The sequence below is a fragment of the Phalacrocorax carbo genome, chromosome 3 (genome assembly GCF_963921805.1).
Source record: "Phalacrocorax carbo chromosome 3, bPhaCar2.1, whole genome shotgun sequence".
NCBI lineage: Eukaryota > Metazoa > Chordata > Aves > Suliformes > Phalacrocoracidae > Phalacrocorax > Phalacrocorax carbo.
In genome coordinates, this window is record NC_087515.1 from 53,268,380 (window position 1) to 53,295,553 (window position 27,174).

At 35.7% G+C, this 27,174-nt stretch overlaps 1 protein-coding gene across 3 annotated transcripts in view; it reads right to left on the reverse strand.

The window, feature by feature from the left end:
- Nucleotides 1-27,174, reverse strand: part of PACRG (parkin coregulated) — a 254,712-nt gene that overhangs the window by 105,402 nt on the left and 122,136 nt on the right. For 2 of the 3 annotated variants that reach the window (XM_064446940.1, XM_064446941.1), the window contains exons 4-5: nt 15,060-15,231; nt 4,419-4,568 (exon numbers count right to left, since the gene is read on the reverse strand). In XM_064446940.1, coding sequence (XP_064303010.1) covers nt 4,419-4,568; nt 15,060-15,231 — 322 coding nt within the window. The remainder of the gene's footprint in view (nt 1-4,418; nt 4,569-15,059; nt 15,232-27,174) is intronic. The other variant, XM_064446942.1, reaches the window with a different exon arrangement.

Consider the following 27,174-nt stretch of genomic DNA (forward strand, 5'->3'; position numbering starts at 1 on the left):
AGCAGAGGTAAAGTCACTATCCTGCTCTACTCAGCACTTGTCAGGCCACACCTGGAGTACTGTGTACAGTTCTGGTCCCGCTATACAAAAAGGATGCGGACAGGCTGGAAGGGGTCCAGAGAAGGGCCACCAAGATGATCAAAGGACTGGGAAGCTGCCGTATGAGGATAGGCTGGGAGAGCTGGGTTTGTTCAGCCTTGAGAAAAGGAGGCTTAGAGGGGATCTCATCACCATGTACCAGTACTTAAGGGGCAGCTACAAAGAAGGCGGAGACTCCCTTTTTACAAGGAGTCACATGGAGAGGACAAGGGGGAATGGACAGAAGTTGCTCTTGGGGAGATTCCGATTGGACATGAGAAGTAAATTTTTCACAGTGAGGACAGTCACCCACTGGAATAATCTCCCCAGGGAAGTGGTTGACTCGGCCACGTTGGACACCTTGAAGAGTTGTCTGGACAGGGTGCTGGGCCATCCTGTCTAGACTGGGCTCTTCCTAGAAAGGTTGGACTAGATGATCCCTGAAGTCCCTTCCAGCCTGTGATTCTGTGAGTCTGTGATTCTGTGAGTCTGTGATTCTGTGATTATGAAGATGCTTATTTTTAAAGACAAGTATGTTTGGGAGATGTCATAGGATAGGAAAAGACAGCAGTATCAGAACTTGCTAATTTACAAAAATTACTATGTTTACAAAATAAAACAGGGTGAATTGGAGGTAACGGAAGTAGAGAAAAGTGGAAATGTCAAAAGTACAATGGAAAAGCCAAGGAACATGAGAAACTCTGTTTACCTGAATAATCAATATTCTCTATACAATTAAAAAAATGTCTCCATCCCTGGAGGTATTTAAAAGAAGGGTAGACATCGTGCTTGAGGATATGGTTTAGTGGTGGACTTGGCAGTGATAGGTTAGCAGTTGGACTTGATGATCTTAAGGGTCTTTTACAACCTTAATGATTCTATGAATAACTCTGCATAAAGGAACACTTGAGGCTGGTTAAGAAGCAGTTTGCCAGCAGGCTGAATAGGAGTAAGGAGATCGCATCTTTAAGCACCAAAAACATCAGATCCAGGAAAAGAGGATTTAGATAGTTCAGAGCCTCCCTGGCTAATCCAGTAAAAATCTGCAGCGGGAATTACAGTCAGCTGAACTAAATAGCTGCCTACAGGGAAAGTCATCAAGGCTACCTCATTTTTTATCACAGAAAGCCCCCTGAAGGCAATGGCAACTACACAACACTGTTGTTGACTGTGAAACTGTAGCCTCAGTGTTGGGAAACAGACGGGAATTTTGAAAGAATTGCTGAGACTTAAGTGGGACAGAACTGAGAGCTCAAACTATCATTACATTCTGAGCTCAGGTAATACTGGGAACTGAACAATGATTTACCAATTTTGTTGACTGAAGAACAACTCAAGAGATAAGCATGTGACAAGCTGAAGCTATGACTACATTCTATATTCTATATACCTATATGACTATATATTATCTATATCTATATTAAATACCTGTTTCTGATATTCTAACTGTAAAACCTTAATCAAGGTAAGTTTTTTACTGTTTAATTTATAAGTCTGTGAAATATTGTGAGGTGAATTGTAATTCAGACAAATCAGAACTATGTAGTATGAATAAAATTTCTGGGGAACTTCTATTCCAGAACATTTTTAAACTCAATAGGAATTGAGTATTTTTGGCAAGTCTGTTAGGGACCAGTGTAGGAAGAACGTAAGGATGGATGTTTTAGATAACAGCAAATTCCCGTCTAGTCCAGAAGTGTGTCTCTCAAAGGAGATGACTAGGCAACCTGAATGTAGGACAAGCATTTATGGTACTTCACCTAATACTTTTTCAGCTTTCACCATGTTGTGGTTTAGGAATGCCATGAGCCAGAGGTGACCCATGTGTTTTACTAAAGAAATAATATATTCTTACGATATTTTTGAGCCTCCACTGAACCCATGTAAAATTTTGGTATCTGAAGATTTTGGAGTTAGGAGTTCCAGAGCTTCACATCACACACACTGCATGAAGAATCACTTTGTTTGGTTTGTTCTGAACTGGTCACCACGTAACCTGACCTTAAGATAAATTGACCTTCCTGTCTTAATACTTTTGTTTTTTTTTAAATGTTCTCTTGACTAAAAGTTTGTTTAGTGTGACAGTGGCATTCACAGATGCTGAATTTGGGAAAAAGTTCCTTTTACCAGATAGATACTGATCTAGCAAGGCTTCAATGACTAAAACATGCCTCCTTCCAGCTACCTTAATTCTGGACAAACTTCCACAGTGTCAGTCTTAATAGACTCCAATTCACACTGCTCCAGGAAGATGTACCACAGTTCCTCCTTTCTCAAGCTATACATAAAAGAAGGAATAAGCTGTACACTCCCTCACCCCATCTTTCACCTGTATGAACAAGAAGTGGAGAAAATAGCGTGGATCAGTCTCTACACCTTCCTTATAACTGGGAGCAAAGACCTGTACCTCTGTTGCCTATTAAGCATATGGGAGATAGAAAGGAGAAGGAAACACATTTTCTGTCAGCCACCAGTGAAGGAAGAAAGAAATATGAGCTTTTTGAGGCAGGGGGAGACAGAGGAAGAATCTTTCCCTGTTACCCTCATGCAAGTACTGAATAAGTCAAACAGTTTTATATGGTAGGCCTTGCAAATACTGTCCATTCCATTGCTGGTAACACTGAACTTTCAAAACCTTTATTCCTAAAAAAAGCAATGCTTTAATAAAATGCATTACTTTTGAATGATTACTTTTCATTTCTTTTTGGTGTTTAGTTCTTAAATGCCAAATATCAAGATTTAGTTTAGTTTGATATAGGCACAAATTCACATAGCACAGATGCCATGCAAATATGTTGAAAATATGTTTTATTTTGCTCACAATAAAATCAAAGCTTAGGATATATTTAGAATGTGTTTAATGCCTTGTTAAGCTATGTACCTGGTTACACATGAGCTTTCCTATTATTAATCTGAAATTGCTGCAGAAAAGCCTAGTCAAGAAAATTTATGGGCTACTTCAGGCAGAAATTTGGAAAAAAGCACATATTGTATATTCATTAATCAATGGGAGCCCTTCTTTTTACAGTCTTGTTTTGTGCCTGAGACTGAAATTGGATCTCTTAAGGGGAAGTCTTCTAATTCATAAGGAGCCCTACTGAAATTACTTAAGTTCAGCCTACGGATTTTATTCACAACCTTTCATCCCACAGCTTCTAGAAAGCCACAGATGTCATCTGAACCATGTTATATTTCTGGAATTCCGTATGTTACTGCAGGTTTCTCACTAGGTGAAACAGTGCCACAGACATATATGTATTTAAAAGGATCTAAAACCTAAATCTCATTTGAGTCTCCAAGTCAGTCTTTGGACAGGCATTTTTCAATCTGGGGTGAATCTTATACTCGTTAAAGAGTGAGTATAAGATAAAACATTCTGTAGTAATGCAAACAGAAGGTATAATAGGAAGCAGTCCTGTAGATAACTATTAAAATGCCATTAATTTAACGAAAAATGTCTTTTGCAAGATTGAGAGGAATTAACTTCTTTTGATCTAAATGGTTGCATGTCAATAATGTAAACTTTAAAGTCAGTAACTTGATAGATAATTGAACAGATAAGTATGGATAGATTTACTACAGAAAAATATTTTAAAGGCTAGTTTGGCAAAAGCAAAATCCATTATCCTGATTTCAGCTGGTGGCTGTGGTGTAAATGCATTCACAGTATACGGTACTCACAGAACTCACAGTACCAGTTATTAGAGAATGGAACCGGCAATAGAGGTTTACACTACAAAGAAAACAACATATTCAACTGTAGATACAAATTAGATCTAAATTGCTCTACAATAAAACCTGCTAAGTGAACAGTAATAACTTCAAACTTCAGGGTTTTGCTAGACATTATGTAACTTGAATTTTTTCTACAACAAGGAGTTCTCTTGACCCTCAAATTAATTAATTTGATTGCTACTTTTATTTTTATTCTTTCCTAAGCCTGCTGGTAGCAGTGAATTGCTTGTGAAGCGCACAGAATGGAATAAAAAGGCTGGACTGAACTAATGTGTTGGAGGGAAGAAAAAACCTTTGCAATTTATTAATGTATTTGAAAGACTGTTACAAAACTTTACAATTTAATTATTGGAAGATTATAGAACTGCTTCAGTGCTTCTGTACTGCGTTAAATAAACTGTACGTGCAAGGAGTAATAAATGGAATTGTTAATTTCAGTGCATCCTTAGGGAATAGTAAGAGGGGGGTTTGACATTATTTAGAGCTCCAAATGGATTTGAGTTTATATACAGTAATAAATCTTAACTACATTGTTAATTAACCCTGCCTCAAGCCCCTTTTTACCTTAGGAGTTGAAAGACACGGTGTCTGTTAGGATAACTCACCATTCATATTCTTAAAGATGTTTAGGACTGGGAGGATTTGCCGATAATAGGGCACCAAGGCCTCCCCCACCATGTCAGCTGACACCACCAGGTGCTGGAGGACTTTCAGCGTGATGCAGATGACCTGTCGGTTACGAAGGCTCAGTGCATCTATGATGTAGAAAGAACAACAGGCAGAAAGCAGAATTAATTTCTAAAATGTAGAGGGAGGGGGAGAAGGCCTCTAATGGACAAATTTCATTAAACTGTACTCTGCTGGGGATTGTAAGTGGGCCTTTATTAGCCCAGCTTTGAAAGATCCCAAAGATGGATTGCAGTCCTGATGTTATAAAACACTGCCTTGTCTGATTGTTATTTGTTCCCACAATTTGTGCTGACTCTTCAGTAACCCAAAGAATGCAGCTCATTATTTCCTCATGCTGCCTGTGTAATACTGGTGTGGTCCAAACAAATAAAAAATAAATGTTCAGTAAGTACCATTTGGGGCCAATGGAACTGTACAACTGCAAGACAACCTGCAAAGGTTGACAACAGATACATTCTAGTGCAACAATTAGTGTTTGTATGTTTGTACTCATTTATTTCAAGATCATTTTATTCATTCAACTAACAATTCCTACTATTCTGAGAATCAGTACAATGAAACAAATGTTTATGGTGGAAAAAACACCCACAAAAAAACCTTGTAGGCTTTTTTTAAAAGACAAACATTCTAGAAGAAAACCCCAGATTTGTCTTGCCTACTTAGATTTTTCTCTTAGCTTTCAGTGTCACGCTTCTAATCTTATGACACTAAGACATTTCAGAAGTACCTTTTGTTTCTCTTCTCTTTTAATTTTACTAAAAGCAAGTACTTTGCTTTGTTTTTTGTAATTAAAAATGAGTCATGCTTGAAATATATATATTTTTTTTCTTGCAAAATCCCTCTAGTTATAAAACCTTCTCTGAAATTATGCAGCTGGAAGCCATTGCCAAATTTGGTACGCTATTATATATTGGTCTAATTCTCCAGTTCCACTGGGAAAGCAAAAACTGTAAAAGATGAGCTCATATTCAATGCTATATGTTTTATAACCACAGAAGTATATAAATATGTGATTCAACATAACATAACATAAGCACTTGGAAACAATTAGAGTAAAGAACGCACTGAAATTTGGAGTTACAAACAATTTCTTCAAGAAATGCCTCTTCACACTGAAGTAATAGGATTCAGTATTTCTGGCACTAAGTTTTGTCAGGGCACAGGAATGCCATTTCATAGGGACTGAAGCGGTATTCTCGCACAGGAGCAACGTCAGTTTTTCCATCACTTTAAGCAAATGCACTGTACTTCGGTTTCTTATCGCATGCCTGCCGAGTGTTAAAAATCAGAGCTAGAGCTCCAAAGCAAGGGCAAGGCAGATTAGTTGTGTGAATGTGCAGAGACGACTTTTGAAAATCAACGAGTAAGTAACCTCCCTTCATGCCCCTTTGCATGCTTATGAACAGCACACTGAAACCACTGTTAAACAGCAGAGTTAGAGAGCCCAAGGTAGAAAGGTACTGCAGTGCATCATAGGGTGAGCCTAAATAAAGAAGTGTTGTTAAATGAAAATACAGACCGAATTCCATACTTCTTATCTGCCAGTCCCTACTGTAGTGATCAGGCTACACCTAACTTCATATTATGTCCGAGCATATTAATGTGTTATCAGGAAATTCATCAATACAGCATGCTCAGATGAAGTTCCAGCAAAGAGGTTGGCTGCTCTAAATTATGCTTTCATGGGTGGATGTTCTAAGGCTGCTTTAGCAAAGAGACACCCCACCCCCCAGATACAATTTTAAAGATTAGGTCCAAATCCTGGCAGGAAAATATTCTTTTACAGAAGAACAGGCATTATTCATTTTCTTAAAGGACTGACTGGAAAAGGAAGCTCTGGGGTTCCAACATATAGGTTTATTCATGACTAAATTGTCGTACACAGAAATAGTAGCTAACCGAACTAACAGGGAAATTATCATTAACACTTGTAATTTTCAGTATAATAATTACTAATTATTCACTACAAACATGAATGAATATTTGTATTTGTTTGTGTGAATGAATTCATACAAACATGAATAAAATGAATAAAATTAATTATTCATACAGGCACTAAAAGGTAACTTAAAGGACATAAAAATAAATCAGCGACAGAAATCAGATCTTCTTAATCCTTAACCAAAAAATTGTACCCACTTCCATGAACAGTTCTTCCCGAGGGTAGAAGCTGTCCTAGACAATGAGAGACCTTATTTTTAGGCATATAGAGGGTATCATATAAGTGGAAATGGCTGTACAACCACCCCTGGGAAGAACTTATTTCTGCAGATGGTGGCTCCCAAAGGTTTTCACAGTTTCCTGTTTTCAGAGTTCTGTCTTGTGCAAAGACAACCCTGGCTTGAGGGGAAGCCAAGTCTGTCCCGGTAAAGATTAATTCTTTAATAAAATCACGCGTGTGAATTATGCCTCATGACTGAGGAGGTGTTCCAACGAGTGCAGCAAACTGAACGCATCCTGAATCCAGAAGAAAGTTTTCAAAGAACAGCTCGTCACAGAACCTGTCACACAAGTTTCCTTACATCTGAGTTGCATAATAGGGGTGCCTGCTGAAACTTTAAATGGTAATACTGGCACTTGTTTCATCTGCATGCTGGAAAATTGACTCCATACTTGTACAAAACCAGGGGCATCCCATCCTCCATTTGACACACAAAACAAAAAGAATTCTGATCAAGATTTTGCATACTAAAGCGATGGGTATGGTAGAATCAGACTGCAGAATTTGAGACAAGCCCTTCAAATGGCAGAAATCTGCAGTGTGTGTTAGGAAAACCCTTGTAAATATCAAAAGTAAGATCAAATTGACTGCAGAACTGTTGTTATTATTAAATATTTGGATTGTGGCATGCATAGCAGTCAACCAGCTCCTGGCTTGATTATATTAGGCACTGTATAAACATTTAATTAGAGACAGTCCCTGCCCCAAGGATACATCAATTTCTAACATATGTTTATCTTTTAAAAATCTGGTAATTATTTTCTGTGTACTACCATCACTGCAGACCACTCTCCCACATGAATCAAAGGAAGAAAGTTTTAATGTAGTATATGAAATAAGTACCTTTCAACATTTTGAAAAATGTCAGTGATATCCAGAGGTTAACAGAAATGGAAGAAAGTACTGGTATCCTTACACAGGAATAAAGCAGACCATTTAAAACTCTTAGTACAGCACAGCTACATATCCCTAAAGAAGGAAACATGCACAATATCCAAAGTATTCCAATTTGAAAGCATGCTGGACTGTTGCCTCTTGACCTAGAAGTTTGCTGTAAGATGTGGATCTTCACAATAACAGCAAAGTGCATGACCAATTTGCTTCTCAGTTAAAGATACCTTTCCACTCTCTAACCGGTTTTTAGAGGACTTCCCTCCCTCAATGGTACAGATTTTCCTTCCGGTCTTCTAGTCTCCATGCTATGCATTCTACAGTTCTCTTAAGCAGCAACTTTGAAAAAAACCCCAACCCAATAAATTGACTGTGTTGCTTGGTAGTTCCAGTGTTTTATCCTTTAATGCTGTATAAACTTCACAGTTTTGCTTGTGATGAGGATGCACACTTTTCCAGGAGACACTCCAGCTTAAATAATTGCTCAGTGCTAGTATATAATGAAGCATTTACTTAAAATATATTTTATTTTGTACTGCTGCACTTTTTCCAAACAAGTATTTTCTAAAGCTCGTCATATCTTTCTTAAATAATAATAAAAAAGACTTTAAAATGTTAATAGGTTAAATATCTGGTGAAAAAGCTCAGTATCTGAGTCAGCTCTGTGTTTCTTCCATTCAAAGCCATGGTAATAGATAATTATGAAATTTGAAAGCGTATTTGAAACGCTGAACATTTTTGGGATGGAGGTTTTTCAGAGTGCTGTTTATTAAAGCTTGTTAGCAATGAGCTGATATACAATACCAATTCATTGACAGCTTCAGTGAATTTTTTTCATTAACTTTTATTGGCAATTGATGTAAATTTAGAATTTGCTTTTGTTAATTTCCTTTAAGAGGAGAGACTTTTCTTAAGATATATGCCACTTGTTTGCTTATCCATTTAGACAGAAGCGGCTTACATATGAAGTAATAGAAATGGTTATTTTAAAACATTGAAGCCTTTTCCTTGAGTAACACTTCTAACATCTCCAAGAAAAAGACCTATAAGCTACATAAGCTGATATTTTTTATTTTTATATTTTATTTTTATGTGGCAGTTTGGAAAACCCGATCTCAGTCTCAGATGTTGCCTCTATTAGAAGCCACAATTCTCATCTTTGGGATGGACACATTTTATAAGCCAGGAAACGTGACAGCATTTCTGAGTGTACAGTGGATCTTTTCCATGACATAATGTATTTTCATAGTAGAGATTGAATCAGAACGCTCTTCCCCAGATAGCCTAAACTTTACAGAATCAAATCAGATTCCCCAAACTTCCATTACTTCTCTAAATATTAAAGGTTAGATTTTGGTAGTAATATTTAAAATTATGTTGTTAATTTATTTCTTTTTAATTTGCACTGGCCTTTAATTATGTTCAACCCCTTTTTCAAACACACCCGTGGTTCTATCTTTACAAATGCACTGATAGTTTCCATTTTCTGTTTAGGTCTCACAATCGAAGATTAAAACCAATTGGTACATGAAGCACCTGTTTTAGAAAATTCTTTGTCTGAAGCAGAACAAGATACATAGAGCAGGTCTCCTGCAGGGCAACAAGCACTCAAGATAAAGATGTTTCAATTGCTGTGATCTACCTAATCTTGTTGATCAAGGGCTTCTTTTCTTAAATTCACAGAGTTGGGTATAAAGAACTGCTGACATGAAGTGTTCTCAAAATGCAATTGATTAAAGTGATACATGCTTCTCTTACAGAGATTTTTGTCCAAAACTATAAAAATGCATAATACTTAACTACCTGAACTGATATAATAGAAGTATTATGCTAATTCTACAGAACAGTAATGAAGGCTGTTACAAAACAGCGTTTCTATCAATAGTGAATAAAAACCAGAATAACAACATTGTGTTCTGTATTTTTTTTAAAGTCAGGTAAGATCCTGATGCAATTTACAATATAGAGGTACAGATACTTCTTCCAGTACAAATGAAGGAGTGCTGTGTTGCAGTGAGATGATGGGAAGGCAAGGCATGAAAACCTTAGGCCAATTTTGTTGTCAAAGAATTTGTCCTGTAAAGCCAAAGCCTAAGGTGCAGAAAAGGCTAAGATCCATATCATTGACACTTGTAAGAAAAGTGAACAAGAATACTGGAGAGAAAGTCAGTGGCTTTTCTTTCAGCTTTAGTCCTGCTTCTAATTGTAGTGTTTACTAGATCAGCACCTACAAAACTTGAATTCTATTAATATTTGCAGGCCCTGTTTAGTTAACTAGTATAGAGAATACACTGAGAATAGAGTTCCAAAAACCTTCTCAGTGGCTATGCCAGTTTCCAGAGTTTCCATCCATTCCTAGATGTACATTCATTCCCCTGCGCTTCCTCAAGCAACTGAACTGCACGGAATAATCACCCTCGCAATGAAAACAATTTTGTTATCAATGAAAACTGGTACCACTTTTTAAAAAAAATTCAGGGAGGATCTAGGGAACCAAAGACCAGTAATATTGGCATCTGTACTGCAGAAATTAATACAGTGTTCTAAACATATAGTAGGTCCTTCAAGAAGAAGAATGTGGACAAGAAAAGCCTGATAATATGGTTTTCTCAAAGTTCCAAAAGGTATTTGATAAGGTCCCTCACTGAAGGCTTTTGGAACACTGAACTGCCATGGCTTCCATACAAACAATTATTTAGAGATAGGAAATGAGGCCAACAATAAATTGCCACAGAGGAGGAGTATCACTAGTAGAGCCTTGCAGGAATCTGTGCCGAAGTTAATGTTTTCCAGTAGATTCGTAGGTTATGTGGAAGAGATGGGGAGAAATGGTTTAGTATTAAAGAATCAAGACAATTTTTTTTTTCAATCAGAGACCTTTTCTTTCTTTAAAAGCATTTGAAGTCTATAATACCAAGTTTGTTTAGAGTTAATTTTCAGTCTGTGATCTTAACAACCAGAACTGCTTCTCAAGAGCAACAGTCAGTCAGGAGGAAGATAACAATTGCATTAAAGTTTTAATTTACTTTCCATAGATGACAGAAATCAACTTACATGATCTATAAAAGGAAAAAGACTACAGCCCAGAAAACCATATTTATTCCATAAAAATATGTCAGCATTCTGTGAAATATGGAATTATTCAATCATTCAATGGGGAGAACATAAATGAGGAGAAATATAAATGTGCTTAGAACAACTGCTAGCAAAAGGTTCAACTTTACTTATCTAAGTGCAAGTGACACTGATTTGACATTAAATGGGAGTTAATTACACTGCTGTCCAAAGCACCAATCCACATTTTACATGCAAATGGAATATGGAGAATGAGAAAAACAGAAATAAGTTTAATACAGAAATTTATTAAACATTAAAAAGGACTCTGTAGGTGACACTGAGGGAGAACTGCTCTGCATCGGACTCACAAAAAATCTGTTTCCCTTAATGAAACATTTTCAACAAAGTTTAAGGTATCCTTGATCTACTACATCACAGAAGGGATTTTTAACAGCATGGAAAAAGCCTCAAAAAGGAAAACTTCAATGCTTCTTAGGGTAGAGATTATTCTTTTTGGACTCAATCAGAAGTGTTCGTCTGCTGACTGCAACTGTGTAGAAACCATACTTCCATCTAAGTTACAATTTAAATGCAAAGACGTGAGCTTTATTAGCTTCTAGGCCTAAGTTCAGATTGCCTACGTGTCCATTTTAGGATTCACAGGATAGAACAGAAAAGATTCTGGCACATGGGTGATCCAAGATGCTTATGTGTTTAATTTCACATTATTTTTGTCATTTGCAAAGCTATTTCAGGGTGTTCCTACTGATCATCTCTACTCACTTACTCCAACTTTGGTGCTATTGTGTACTGTTCCTTCATTTGTGACAGTGCAGCTATAAACTAGACCATTGAAATTATCTGAGTTTAAAAGTAACTCCTCTCTGAAAATATTTTGGATTTATTTTAAGTTTTTTGGTTTTGGGTTTGTTTGTTGTTTTTTTTTTTCTAATACATCTAGATGTGAGATTCACTGAGTTGCTCCACAAACAATTGCATTAGCAGAAGTCAGTTGCAATGAACTGGAGTGTGAGAGCTGGAACGATCGGTCACTTTGTGTGTGAAGGGGTTGGAAACTCCAACAATTACACGGCCAGCAAAGAAAATGTAAACAGTAGCACGTTCACTACCTTTGAAAGGAGAGGAAGTGCTTCCACACACAGTGTTGGAGGTGCCTGATGTTACTCATAGAACTATCAGGCAAAGGTGTAGAAACTTCCCGCCCCCTCAGTGTTTATGTCTGCATGCGTGTCTCATGTTGAATCTGAAGAACTCTGCAGTCAGGAATCCCGGAGTTGCAGAAGCCTAATGAAAGCAAGTGAAAGGACTTACGGCTTTTCTGATCTGTCATTTGTTATGGAAAATGTAATATTCAAAGCAAAAATATGCCCCAAAAATGAGTATCAAAAGGAATTTTCATTCCCATAATGACCACATTGAACTTAGAACAGTTTTCCATTGACAAGCACATGGTACAACAGGCATCTCTCACCCTCACACCCCCTTTCCTGACTATTCTTGGCTGGCTGCAGGTAATGGTAGGCCACTAGTGAGTTTTAAGATACATTAGTTCATTATTGAAAGACATAGAGGGGCCAGACAGATCCCTCTAAATAAAGGAATTCTTGAGTGACCTACAGGCAGCTTTTCTTGCCACCCCAGGGGTGTGTGTCTGGGTGCTGTTCTGCTGTCTACCACCAATGGAGTTTGTGACGTGGGGAAAAATTAGCTTCCTTCTACCTGTTTACCTGTCTGCAATATGAAAATAACAATATGGATCTTTCTGGCAAAGATGATATTCTGCTGTGTGTTGTGCATCAGAACTTTCATAATACCTCCACAAAGTACTTTGCTATTGGCCATATATCTCAATTTATGAATCATTGCTCTAGTTTAAATAACTCAGACAATGGGTTTGCCTACATCTTGTGTGAAAGGGAGTAAAAGTCTTAACACCCTAAAGTATTCACATTTTCTGATTTTGCATTTTTTTATTTTTAGTTGGATTCCTTACAACTTTAACATATACAGGTAATTTGTTTTTCTACCTTTTTATGCCATGCAATGACTATATTTATAAACTATCTTATAATGTTTTGCCACTGCAAGGTACAATATATTTAGAATTTTTATTTTGAGAAATCAAAATATATTTTGAATATTTTTCTCTTTGAGAAGTCAATGCCTCCAACATGAGAATTTTTTTCTTCCTCTGAATTTAAAAAAAAAAAAGGGTGTCTTTCAATGTGACAAACAAAAATAAGCAATTATTTTTCAAGTAAATAGCATCCTTCCATATTATTTTAATAATATTTTAGGTATTTTAGGAAAGAAACTGGACCTGTTAATTTCCATTATCTGCCTTTTGTTAGTCATTGCCTGTTTGCAAAACCAGAAGAAAATTTGTTGAAAGGATTTGGGCTTACAGTAACCCACAGATTCATTACATAATATGATTGTCATCTTTAATGGTATAGTATTCAAAAAGTGTGACCTTTAAGCAAGGATGGGTGGAGGATAGATTTCTTCTTAAATCATTAAAATATAATACAGAATTCTAACATTTAATTTAAAATGTTTTTAGAGAGAAGCTATTTACTACAATTTTCCTTTGATGAACAAGCAGGAAAGAAAACTGCTTTTAAAAGCATTCTCTCTGTAGAGTTATTTTTCTGTCTTTCTTTTATCCCTTACCCCTCCATCATATATATTACCCTGCCTAACAATCAATTGATTCACTCTTTCACAGTAGAAATATGGTAGTGGTCTAGAAGAAGACTGGTTAATCAGATATAACTCACCCAGTGGGACACATTAGAGGCAGTAATATGTGTAAAACATAGCCGAGTTTATTGTGGATGCAGCTGAGTCACAGAAATGTATAGCTCTGACTACACTGCTATATTACACCGTCATAGCAAAACTGAAAACTCTTAGAAGTACACCCCTTCAGATTCCTGAGGATGGTGGTGTCTTTTTTTGATATTAATTTGGCTTTAATTAGGAAGAGGCCTTTATAATTGATAACACTTAGACTCTTCACACATTAAAGTTTATACAGAAGCTTTTTAAAAATAAAAAACATAAGCACTATACAATAACATAAAGCAGATCCAATGACTAAATTTAGCTAGCAGATATTCCAGCATCATAAATTTTGACTTGATTTAAAAACCATATAAATATCCTTACCTAGCAGTCTCTTTCTAATGCTACAATCTGTGTAACACCTAAAGCTTCCAGGTAATTATTTCTAAGCTAGACTCTGGTCTCAGCAAGACTTTTAAATCCTAATCGAGTAGCTGCTGTCATAAACTTGCAGTCTTTTCTGAATAAATGATTTCAGCTTTCAAAAAAAATGATGCTACTACAAATATATTTGGGTGGTGTTGGAAGTACAGATTGAAAGAAACGACATGATTCCTCTATTTACAAGTTTCCCTTTCAGAGAGAAAAAACTGTAACATTGTTTTCATAACCTTTCACAAGCTTCACAGAGTAACCATTTTGAATATTATATATTCCTTTTGACATTTTCAAAATCTACAGTAAGATAGAGATAATGACATCTATTATTAATCTTTTTAAATGGAGAATAAATTGAATGAAAAAAACCTACAATTCTGACCCTTCCAACACTATTATTTCAGTATTATCAGGCTCCAAACTACATTCGCTTTCCCCATTTCCAAAAATGTATTCGACTCTATTCATTCTGTATCACAAATACAGACTCCGTTTTATTCTGAATTAGCATGGCTGCTAAAGCACCACAGGAAAATAAGGCAAAGGACAGCAATGATACCATTACTGATCAATGAAAAAACAGAAGCCAAGTTTAACAAATATGAGCATCTATTAGTACAGGTGTAGCATGCAGACTTAAGAATCATAATACCTAACTAAAGAAGGACAATGGTTCAGAATAGTATCTCCTCAAGGTACTGATCTAAAGAAACAGGAAAGAGCAAACAATATATCTGAAGGACTAGGTGTTTCAAGAAAAGAAGTCTTAGTTTTAGTGGTATTACATGTGTATTAAAATAATTTATTACCTTTCACATAATTTTTCTTCAAAAAACTGTGTTTGAAGATATAAAAACTTCAAAATTAATATTTTTTTAAATGCCAAAATTCCCAAAGACCAAAAGCCACAGTGTAATAAGAAAAACACTAACCAGACAGTCTGTCCTTCTGGATTACTGCATGTACCAGGTTACTGAAGGTGTAAGCCTTTTGGCTTTATACCTTACAATTTAATCACATTCGCAATAATCTCCACGAAATGTACAGCCTGACACGTTTTATTGCTTAATTATCAACTTGCCAAAAATCTACACCATATCAATGCAATTTTAGGGATTTTTTTTTTCACATGTTCACCTACTTTTTATTGGGATAATGAGCTGAGGAATGACAGGAAGAATCTTGTTTCCACCATGTTCCAGCATGTCATGGATTCCTTGACGAGCAAAAAACTCATACGGGAATGTCATTTCACAAAGTCCATCAAAAAACAAAGGCAGATAGTAATGATAGTCCAGCTTTTCAATCTCTACCTGAAAGTACAAAATAAACAAACAAATAAATGCAATATTTCAACAGTAATACCATGTGATCAGGCTGACAGATAATTCATGCCATTTACACAGGTATGTTTAGTAAATAATAATTCCATTTTTATCACTGCAGAATATCATTAAGTATCAAATGTTGTTTGTGGCCAGATATTGAAATCCAGAAATATTAGACCTAAAGAAAAGAATGAAAATGAATATGCTCCCATATACTTTCACTTTTTGATAAGTCAGTACCAGATTCTGATATTCTTGCTTATATACCTTGCTTTGTTAAGTTACCCATAGGAATCAAACCAGCTGTTTTAGGAATAACATTCTGTTTATTTCAGAAAAATCTGATCTTCACATCTTCACTTGGACACTCAAAAGAACAAATACAAGAAATATCCTGTAACCAGTAAATATCCAGCATGGCATGAATATCAGTATTTCTACAGAATTTCCAACTTTCTAGAATACGGACATAATTTCTTTTTGCCATTAATTTCAGGAGCAGAATTCTAAAGAAATCCCATGGGTCTCTACTCTGAAAAGAGGTAGAGAAATTAGGTACCTATTTCTAATAGGAATCTTCCTCCTTCACACCTAACAAGCTTTGTCACATAGATCAAGCTGAAGTTCCAAATATCCTAAAAAAATTTGTCAGGTTAAGCAAATACCCAGCCCTTGATCTGGGGCCAGTAGTCACATTCTCACTTGAATTGTGGAAGAAAAGTCTGAAATAAAGCAGCCAAGAACTGAGCTTGGGTTTTACCTTCTTGAGTAAATCCCATAGTCAGCACGTAGCAGATGTACATTTTCTGTTTGCAACCCTGATTCATTTTTCTCCCTGCTTGACTCTGAGCAGGTCTGAATCCTGGTCTTGCGCATCTTAGCTACTGACTTGACAGCTTCGATCTTTCATGTTGAAACTGATTCATCCATGATAAATGAAAATTAATTGGAACAGACACTTGAAAGTAAGTCCTTTACATTTGCTGTGAGCATCTCACTATTGGCAGATGCAGTGCCAGTTACATAGTTACATAGTCTCACATGCACAGATTGTTAATCTCTTATAGGAGACTAAAAAGAACAATCACATAATACCTATTCACCTACATGAATGAAATCAAGTTCCCGTAATGAACCATGCAGAAGAAGGAACAAATGAAACCCACATTTCCTATATTCACAACACCATATACGATGGTTTCTCTGTAATTTTTGCTCATTGGCTTTTTGTTTTACAAGAGAAAAAGCCTTTATCAGATGTCTTTAGGGTCAATATCCCAGGGCCAAATTGCAAGAGAGTTCAAAAATAACTATACCAAGCAACCATGTATGAAGGCCTTTACCAAACAAGAATCAGAAGACATTTAAATTCCTAAATTGATGGAGTTTGTATTTCTTGATGACGTTCAGCATGCTATGGACAATACTTTTGAGATGGTAAAAGAAGTCTGCCCCCAAAGACACTGAGAACAGAAGACAGAAATACAGCAACTACAAACTTCTGGTGACAAGCCTCAGTCAGGGGACAAATTGTTCATTAAGAGAGAGAAACCTGTATCAGGTAAGGAATGGCCAGGCAGTCAAAAAATCATTGACAATAAAGCAGGACCAAGAAGAAGCAATTTTTTCCTGTTCTTTGCCAATAGGACAATATGACGTCCTTCAATATTTTTCTTTCTAACTTTTAATTTGAAGTTTATAAGATTTTAGATTGCCTCTTTTTTTTTTTTGTTATTGAATGTTCTAGTTTCAGAAAATCAAAACCAAAAACTACAACAGCTACTTGTGTGTGGAGAAATCTTCATATGTGAAAAAGAGAGATACAGTCAGTAATGTGTGGGCTTTTTTTTAAAATGGGGGGCATGTTTCACAAGGTAAAACACCTTTATCAGATTACGTCTTCTTTTTTTCGGAATCCATTCCTTACACGGGTTTCTGACAACTCTTTCAAAATTACAAATTATTTCCATGGAAAAATATCCCTGATGGATCCACATCCAAGTTAGATTAGTGAATCAGGATTTGCAACTGTTTTGCTCGAGGCACATATAGTAGAATCCCTCATTTCCTTTCTCCTACTCTTCACCAGTATCTCCTATAACTGTACCTACCAGTTATCTTTCTTCTCAAAGACATGATATTTCTCATACTCTGACCAATTTTTCTCAGTTGTTCTTTGCCCTTGAAATAGGGTTTTTCTCTTTCAGATATAAAGAAAGCCTATGTGTTCAAAAGTTGGTCAATGTTTTTTTGGTGATAATAACCAGTCTATAAAAGATATTACCTTTATCTACCAACTCTGTCTTACAGTTATACATTACGTATAAATAGGAATGATATATTAACTTTAAGGTGAATATGATTTCTGGGTTTAAAAACAAATCTGAATTTTACAGGATACAAACGCTTTATTATGAAAAAAAATCTCTACAAAATATTGGTCTAACAAGATGTAGCATTTGTGCACACTTTCCAGTTAGTTCCAAAGCCATAAGTGCTTGGCAACTGGCATGGCTTTGAAAAGGACTCTGATTTCTAACTCGTTTCTTGAAGTGTCAGCTGTCCAAGCATACAGCCAATTTTTACTTAACATTTTGTGCTCTATAATAACTCCCACAATATGGAAGCCAGAAATATTTTGCCTTACATTCTATGGTGTGAAACCCTTTCCTTCTGTGTTTACTATTTAGCTTTTAAATGTGGCTATTATACAGCTGTTCAGAGAAAAATGTGATTTTTCTGTTTACACCCACAAAATTCTTTTGTTTTTCACATCCACCCACAAAAAAATGCTGATTAAAGCTTAAATTCTTGGCAAAACTTGTCTACATCTGACAATAATGCTGCAACTATGGATTTTAAGAACTCTCATAATTATTATGAACTTCTGTACTAGTGGTTTGTAAGTTGTGAGAACGCAGCCTCTGAATTTTAAGTAGGCCAACTAACAAAAATTGATGTATTACTATAAAATATGATCACACAACAAAACCAACTGTATTATAATCAGTAAAATCTTCTGTTTCATGAAACTTCCATGCTACTTATATATACTACAAGATCTCTAGGTAAAACAGAAACAATATACAGTTTATTATTGTTGTTTTATCAATATGTATAACCAAGGCACAAGATGGGAGGATACTAATGTCAGTATCACAGTTAATTTGTCCAGCAGAAAATCTGTTTCTATGAAGCAGCTCATAATGAGAGGCAAGTCTGCTGAGATAAGGAAAACCCAGATAAAGAGTCTAGGTTGCAAATAGTAAAAATAAGCTTCGTGGTTAATCTGCTTGTTAGATGAAGAAAGCAAGCTATTTTAGAGAATTTAAGGTATAAAAGTTTGACAATAAGGATGTTATTTGCCTTTCTTAAATAATCATATTTAAAGTAATCTGGTAATCTATAAGGCAAACCTGAGTTTTAGAAGGAAGTGTTTAATGTAAATAACTTAATTTTCCACCTCATTTAATGCAACTGATCACACAATACTATATGTCTCTGATATGATTATTCAAAAATTGGATTTGCTTTCCAGAAACATTACATCTAACTGTTTATGCACTCATTTAATGTGTTTACTGAAGCCATTAAAATGAGGTACAGTAAGAGAAACTCTGGAATTGTTGGTTTGCTAAGGACAAACAGGAGTTTTTGTAAGGATTGTAAAAAATTTCTAAGGATTCTTTGGTAAAATAACAGTTCTTTTTAAGATACATTTTTCATTCTATACCAGTTATATAATCCCTATTTTCTAGGTTAATGGAAAGGGAAAAGCAGAAACATTCTTAAATAATCTGTTTTGAACTTCCTTTCTGATTTTACTTCCAAGACCCCTTTCAACCTTCTTTCAAGGTTTCTTTTTTCTTCCATTATCCTCTACCCATAGTCAAGATGAAGCCTGTGCATTTCACAGTTTTTGGTTTCTTGCTTTTAGTATATATGTCTCTTAATTCATAACAGGATGTTAGTTTTAATCTTCACTATGGAGCAAGTAATGCTTGCTAGTATTTTCTAGCCTTGATTAGATGGAGTTTTTAATACGGTAACTACTTACGGCACTTACGGTTCAAAGCTGAATTCTGCTGTTGAATTAGTCCCTAAAAGTTTTCCAGTGAGAAATTATTCTCGTTTTATTCTGCTGTATTTCACCTTTCAATACATACTGCATAGGCTCATACTACAAAGATTTACTATTGGAAGAGTTTTAGTCTAAATTATTACTCATGTCCTATCAAAAAACAGAGGGAAGTTGTACCTATATTTTGCATCCTGCAATAAAATGATAAAAGACTTATCTTAAAAAAAGTGGAGATTATCAAACTCAAAAAGAAACAGATAATGGCAATAAAAAAACTAGATAAACACCCCAACAGAAATCTTTTAACTCAGTCAAACTAATTTTAGAGCCTTTTTAACACATTCTGTAGATATTTAACTTCCCACAAGCTGTTAAATAACAAAAGAAAATATTTGCCTCCCATGGATAAATTAAAAGAAGCAATAGTAAGAAATGGTTTTGGAGTGTTATTGTACTGGCTATCTGAATTCAGCTCTGAAATATTACTTCATGTTAGAAAAAAACCCCAAAATACAGAAATGTTACATAGGTAATAATTTTGAATTTACTGCGTTCCCTGTTACCTCCATGTTAGTTACAAGAGTAATGCTGTCATCCATGAGAAAAGCTAGGGAGAGTTATTTTTCTATTATATTCTATATAGCAAGATACAATTCAATCTTCCATAGTGTTTGCTATATCTTGATATCTTATTGCTCTTTCGAATGAAGTTGGAACACAGTAACATTTAAGCCTGAAAATACTGAAGAATATGATATAAAAAGGTTCCCAACTATGATGAACACCTTAAAGTAAATGCAGTTCTAAACTCTTCTCTCTTTCTCATTTTAGGGGCATATTATCAGTAATTATTTTCTAGCTATTATTCCTATTTGCATAATGAGTTTCCTTCTACATATAGCTCCAAAACGAAGCAATACAACTCCTTACCCCTGCACACTAATTGCCTCGTTTGCCTCTGTCCCTCATTTTTTCCACTGCTTTCTCTCAGCTGACACTGCTCCCTAATCTATGTGGATTCTTTTCCAATTACAGGGAAACATAAAAAAAATGTATCCACTTACTTTTGGCTCATGCTTGATATGTATGAATGGGAAGCATGGCTGAAACGGAAATGGATTGATCAAAATTATTTGGGAATATGGCAAAACCAGTCTATTCATAATCTATGGTAGGCAACAATGGCTAGAACTGGATATGATCAAGACCTCTGTAATATTATTGAAAATAAGATATTCAAATTTATGTCATTATAGAAGACATGCTTCACAGATATTATTTAGAGAACAATTGCTACTAGCAATGCTGATGGTATTGCATATGATAACTGAAACATTTTCTTTTCAGTTGCTACACCTGAAGGTGATAATCTAATATTACTAGGGATACTGAGGTGAGGAAAACTAATAGTCAAGAAGAAGGTCATATCATTCCTAAATAACTAGAGTATGAATGATTGGGTGAGAAATGGGGGCAAAGATAAGGAAGATACAAATTTGTGTAAACTCCTCCCCAGCAAGAGAGTGCTTAAAAAACTGGCCTGAAATCTCTTCCTTTAAATGCAACATAAGAATTAATTTTTACTTAAAAAATGGATTCTCAGTTACATGTGCGAATCTCTAGCAGTCTGTGAGCTATGCCATCCAGAAGATAATCTAGGACATTTCTGGGGGGAGGGGATTCTAGGGGATTCTATCCTTGCATTTTCATAAATCTTTTTTAATTGTACTGCCTGGATTTAGAATTTATAAAAACACACTTCACTGATGATACAGATCAGGCAGGTCTTGTCAATATAGAGGAGAGTCAGAGTATCATACAGGTAAAAACAGGATGACAAAAAAATTGGATTATGAGATATAGGCTTTATAGTATGACATGCAATGTTAAAGTGACAGACTAATGGCAAGGATTTCTGCTACAGTATAGGAGTTCATCAGTGTGGTATAGAAAGAGAAGAGGAAGAGTTGAGCAGACTAAATAATTATTATGATCCACCAATACAATGCAGAGATTAAAAAGGGCAAATATTATTTAAAATGTATGAGGTATTTCTAGCATAGATAGAAAAGCATTAATGGTACTACACAAAGCAGTCATGAGTGCTCACCTGCCATCAGTTTGCCCAAATACAAAATGCCCAGATTTTATTCCCATTAATTCTTCATTGGAAATAACAGGGACAAACTGATGTATAGGAATGCCCCAAACTGAAAAAAAAGTAAAGGAAATTAAGTGTTTTTTAACTTGTTCTTATTTATTTGGATTCTGATCACACTAGGTTATCTGAGTCAACCGATTTCTATGAAAGCATGTAAAATATACTAGTCTTCTAATACAGCAAATAGCTGTAGACTATACTTAACAGATTGCTTTCTTTTAATTGATGGGAAGCATTATAAATAGAAGATGAATGCACCCTGAGAAAAATGCTCTGTAAATATGACTCTGACAAATGTGGAAGGTTCCTGAGAATTGTTTGTGTGAAGCAAGTAACGACCACACGATAACCTCAGTGGCAGACAACAGTATCTCCACCACTTCAAATGTATGCTTATCTAGTTACATTCTTCTTTCTGCTCAAAGACATGCTGACACCTTGTCAGACACCCCATTGTTCCATTTTTTCTCCTTACATGATTTATTAATATGCTACAAGAGTTCCACAAGCAAAATAAATGTGAAACTTTAGATTAAGGTAGAAAGAGAGGCATTATTTCTCCACGTTTTGCTAATCTCTCTTATTTGCAATTTCTTAATATGAGCATTACATGATATGTAAAGATAATTTGCACTCATAACTGCTGTGCAATACGGCACTTAGGCTGGCTGCAGGCATGCAATATGGCACCAGCAAGAAGCAGAGGACAAACTCACTCTGTGCCTTCAATACAGAACACACAAAAGATTATAATTTTGAAGAAGAAACTTTCAATTTTGCAGACACTTAGACACCAGTGGACACCTCTTCTCTGAAAAGGAAAGCAAAGAGGATAATACTATCCTAGTAATAGGCAAGGGAAGAAGGTTAGGTAGAGATTAAACCCCCCTCTCCCAGGCAGAGTTTGAAGGTAGGAGGACAACAAGGAGGTGGTTGCAAGCCTCTCCCACTGCCTTTTCAAGGAAGACGTATTGATCTTCATTTATTTACTTTGTGCAATATGGAGGTAATTTTAAACTTTATTGGAAAAAGAGCGGACCAGTTCGTCCATCTCAGCAAAACACATACCATGCAGTATGCCAATATAGAACTAATTTAAAATTTACTTTTTGCAAAAGATATTAATCTTGTCCTCAAAGAACGTTTGCTACCATTTTAATAAGATTAAATCTAACACTCTTATGTTATTGTTCAAGAATTCGTTGTGAAGGTAAATCAGCAAAGAGTGTCAACTGATTCCATCCAATTTGGAAAGCTAGTGGCAAAGTAATTGTTCTCTTATTTTTTGGCACTAATTTCTTTTCTCTTTGTCAATTATTTATGCAAAGCTGTCTGTCAATTTAACTTGAAATTCTTTGGTTTTAATAAAAAGAACACAAAAGAGAAAAATTAGAGATAAACAGGAACATTAGTACAAAGGCTTATAGTAAAAAGTGTCTGTGGGAAAAGTTAAAACAACTATCTGAAGATTTCTTTTATTTTAATAATGAAACCATGGCATAAAATACCAGAAAACCTTCTACAATGTAATGAACAACTAGAATTGTTCATCCATCCAATTCTGTCATAAGTTTCAGACATACAAATAGTGAAAAACTGGCAGTTTTATGGCTTTAGAAATTGTGGAAGCTTATAAAACATGTCATTAAACATTATCATTTGCATTTTCACACACAATATTTTTTTAAAATATAATAAAAATGACAAAACCAAATGGCTCAAAGGCAAACTAGAATAGTGATTTTTCTACATTAAGAGCATTCTATGAGACTGTTCCTATTACCATCTGACTTTTGACATTTACCTCTAGGCAGGAAAGTGGGCAGAATGGCCACAATAAACAGAATAAAATAGTGGTACTGTATTCACTCTCCCCAGTTGAAAAGAAGATATATTTCTTCAAATGATTTAAGGTGACTCTACATTAATATCCTACTTTGGAGACATTATGCAATTTCAAAGTTCATCAAAACAGGGAACAGTTGCTTTTTGCAACAAAAGCAAATATGCAGCAAATGTGTTTCTGTATATAAATGTGATTAAGCTGTTTATTATTTTAAGCCTTTCCCATTATTACTTTATACTGACCAAAGTAAAGGGGTTACTGATGGTTCCTTACAGGAACAGACATGTTATACTCCTGCTCACAAATTCCAAAAATGCTTTGCCACGGGGGATTTCTGAGCATTGTCAGAGAAAGAAATATCATACCTATCATACACCTGTTCCATTATGCAAATTTTTAGGTTTTATTCCTCTACCACCACCACTGGAAAAATTCTTCCCTCGCATTTTATTAATCTCCAAAGATGTAACTGTATATTTTTGAATAACATTGTTATTAAGGAAGGAAAACTGTACAAAAGAAGAAGGAACACATAGTCCACCACCTATTCATTTATTTCTTATTATATAGTTAATCTTATTGATTTCACACAGCATTTGGATAATTCTCTTAATGAGAACAACCTACTTTTCAAGTTGATTTTTTAAAAAGAATCTATACTTCTCAGAAGTATAATCAGAATCCTATGTGCACAAGACCCCAGTGACTTTAGTGGTTGTCTCATAAGTTTAGCAAGAACTGAGAGCTGGTTCACAACACTGAATTAAAGCTTTTATATGTCTCTTGCTCTTATGAAACAGGCTTGCTAGACAGAGAGCAGAAATCTGTAGACTGTACTCTGCAGATTCAGCTTGTTGAAAGCAACCTAAGGCACAGTTTTAAGAGTTAACAAAGTAATAGATAAAGGATATCTGGCTCTGTAGATATTGAATTAGGATTTCAAAATGCTTTCAATAGAGTTCTTTTCAGGAGATTATTAAGTTGGTAGCTACAGGAGGCAAAATGATGTCCTTTCATAAATTAAAAGCTAGTTATAGTAGAAGAAGCAAACAGGCTAATGGTGAAGTGCCCTGGGGATTAGCAGAAATGATGCTGCTTAGTATATTATCACAGGCCACAAGAATTTTAAATGAAAATGATTGAAATTATGAAATATTGCAAAGAATTGAGATTGGCTGAAAAAATGAAACAATTTACTGATCTGGTAAAGATAGAATGCAAGGTAAAAAGGTAAAAACTATAAATTACTTTTGCAACTTATAATGCTGCAGCTTCTGGTGATTGCACTGATTAATGTTAAGGCCAAATCGTGTTGATAAGTATGCAAACATATAGGAAAGTTGGTTCTTATTTCACAGAATTGCAGTTAACAGTCTGGTCTGATTTGTAAAAAGCCCAGCCTGAGGCAAAGGTCAATAACATAGGCAGTATTAAGAAATCTTGCTTACTAATATATGTACTTTCTTGAATAAAAGTTTTTAAAGCCAAAAAAAAATGAACACTTTTTAAAATTTAATTTTTGTGACACTCCTCTTTTCTAACTGCTACCATCTTGAATCTTCTGGAAGCCGTAAAACATTCTGAATTGTGGAATGCCATCTTGTAAGGAGACTTAAAGTGATACATACAGTGGCAGCCAACGAAAGATGACAAAGACTTTTATGGACTCTAGTAACACAATCTTCTCCAAGAGTTTCAGGGGAGAAGTTCATTAAGTTCACATAAAAAATGAGGCTTATTTGGGAGGAAAGTGAGAACACTGAGAACGGTTCTCTGTCTCTAGGTCCAGAGCTCCTCTTATGAGACTTGCTCTATGCTTGCTCTGTCAGTGGAATGAGTCCTACCTTGGATGTTTTCCCCTCTGAGGGGAGCATTGTAGGAGGAAGGTGTTTGCCACAGAAGGACAGGTCATCCTGTGGTGACTCATTCTGGTTCTTCTAATGCCACATTGGTGCTGCAATGTGCCACACGGGCCTACTGAGGAGTTCTTAACTGGAGCTAAACAAAAGTTTCTGCTAACTGAACAGAATTATCCCAGCTGTCACAAGGAGTACTCTGCATAGAAGGTTGGTGGGTAATTTCACCTAATTTTGGATGAATTTAAGTTTGCTACTTTTGGTTATACCCTTTCCACAGTTAATCCAATGGACACACAGAAGCTGATACCAACAATTTTTTAAATGCATATAGTATAATCTAAATGATTTACAGTATGGGTTCAGATGAGGGAATAATTTGTCACAGCAAATTGTGTTACATAAAATACGGCAAAGTAAGTAATTCCTGTCAGCACATTTGCTGAACTTACTTCTAAAAGGAAATCCACACAACAATATCAATTTAAAAATCAAAACACTGACATCTAGTCAACCTGTTGCCAGACCTAAACTATTCCAGTTTAAAAATCAATTCACAAATGTAAGATGCACAAAACACTGGACATTCCTCCACTTCCTGGAAGCCCTAGTGTAGGGCTCCTATCTGAACTTAGTTTTCTTAGTGATTAAGCTTAATTAATGAAAAAATATGTGTAAAGGATACCCAGTTACTCAGGACTTTTAACTGTATACCTCTAGAACTAATAAAACTAAGTTACAAACCAAACTTCAACTGAGTTCAAGAAACGTTTAGTTTGCACCCAGCACATTTTGCTCGGTATATATATTTTAATGGTATTTCATGTAGAAAGGCATCACAGTAAAATCTAATACTATTTAGGATATTATATATTGATTGTGAAATGTATAAAGACACTTGTTTTTTGTAAGGGTGGATAAGGTTACTCCAGTAACTGGAATATTGTAAGATGTGTATGCCTCTCTAATAACTGAATTCTTCACTCTCCTGGAATAGATTACAGACACTAGAAACAACACATTTCCAGCAAGGTGAAATCAAGCACCATAGAAAGTGTCTGACCTACCTTATGGCTTCTTCAGAGCCACAGGAACTAGATTAAGCTCTGTCCTCATTAGCAGAATCTCTTAAAGAGGGAAACTTTGGTTAAACCCTTACTGATGTTTAAGACCAAGAGATTTTCAGAAGGTGCCAAGAAGCTGTAAGTGGTCTGCGGCATATGTTGACAAAGTAATTGCATAACTGATTCTCTTTTGACAATCAGCTCTTGAAAGTCATCCCCCGACTTTTAAAGTGATTTAGTGGTACATCCATTTGGGAATCTGTTCCACTGGCCCAATAAGCTCGTTTGGTTCAATTTCCTGTGTATGAAAATGACATTCCTTCCCAGGAACGAGCAATGTCTGAACACTTCCAGACAACCATCCAGAATCCAGAAAGATACTAAACTGGGACAGTTACCATGAATGCTGTATATCTAGGCCAGGAAATCTTGCATCTTACCAACAAAGAAGTTCTACAGTCAAATCTTCCTGAAACAAGTTGGAGAAAACAGGGCCACAATGCGTGAATCTTCACTAACTTCAGGAATAACACAGAGGAAACCCAAAACATTCTCACTGCCTGAAGGTGTGTCTGAGAAGGAGCACAGACCAAGAGCAGTTTTGGAGCAGAGGACTGTCTAAGAAGGAGAGGTCAGCCACCAGAAATTCTTTGTCCCATCACCTCCAAGAGTCCTGGAAGATGGCTCTGAAGTTACTTCACATTTTTCAGTCATGGTCTGATGGAATGAAATACCTGACACAATGTGCTAGCAATGCTGAAAGGTCCCCAAAGGTAAACTGCAGACCGATGAATCAAATACTAAATGAACCAATTCCAGACATGGACAGAGCCTCAGAAATGGAAGGGAATACTGCACCATCTGCTGGCTGAGACCAAACACTGTGAAGGTGGTGTCCTCTCTATTTCAAGAGGGAACTA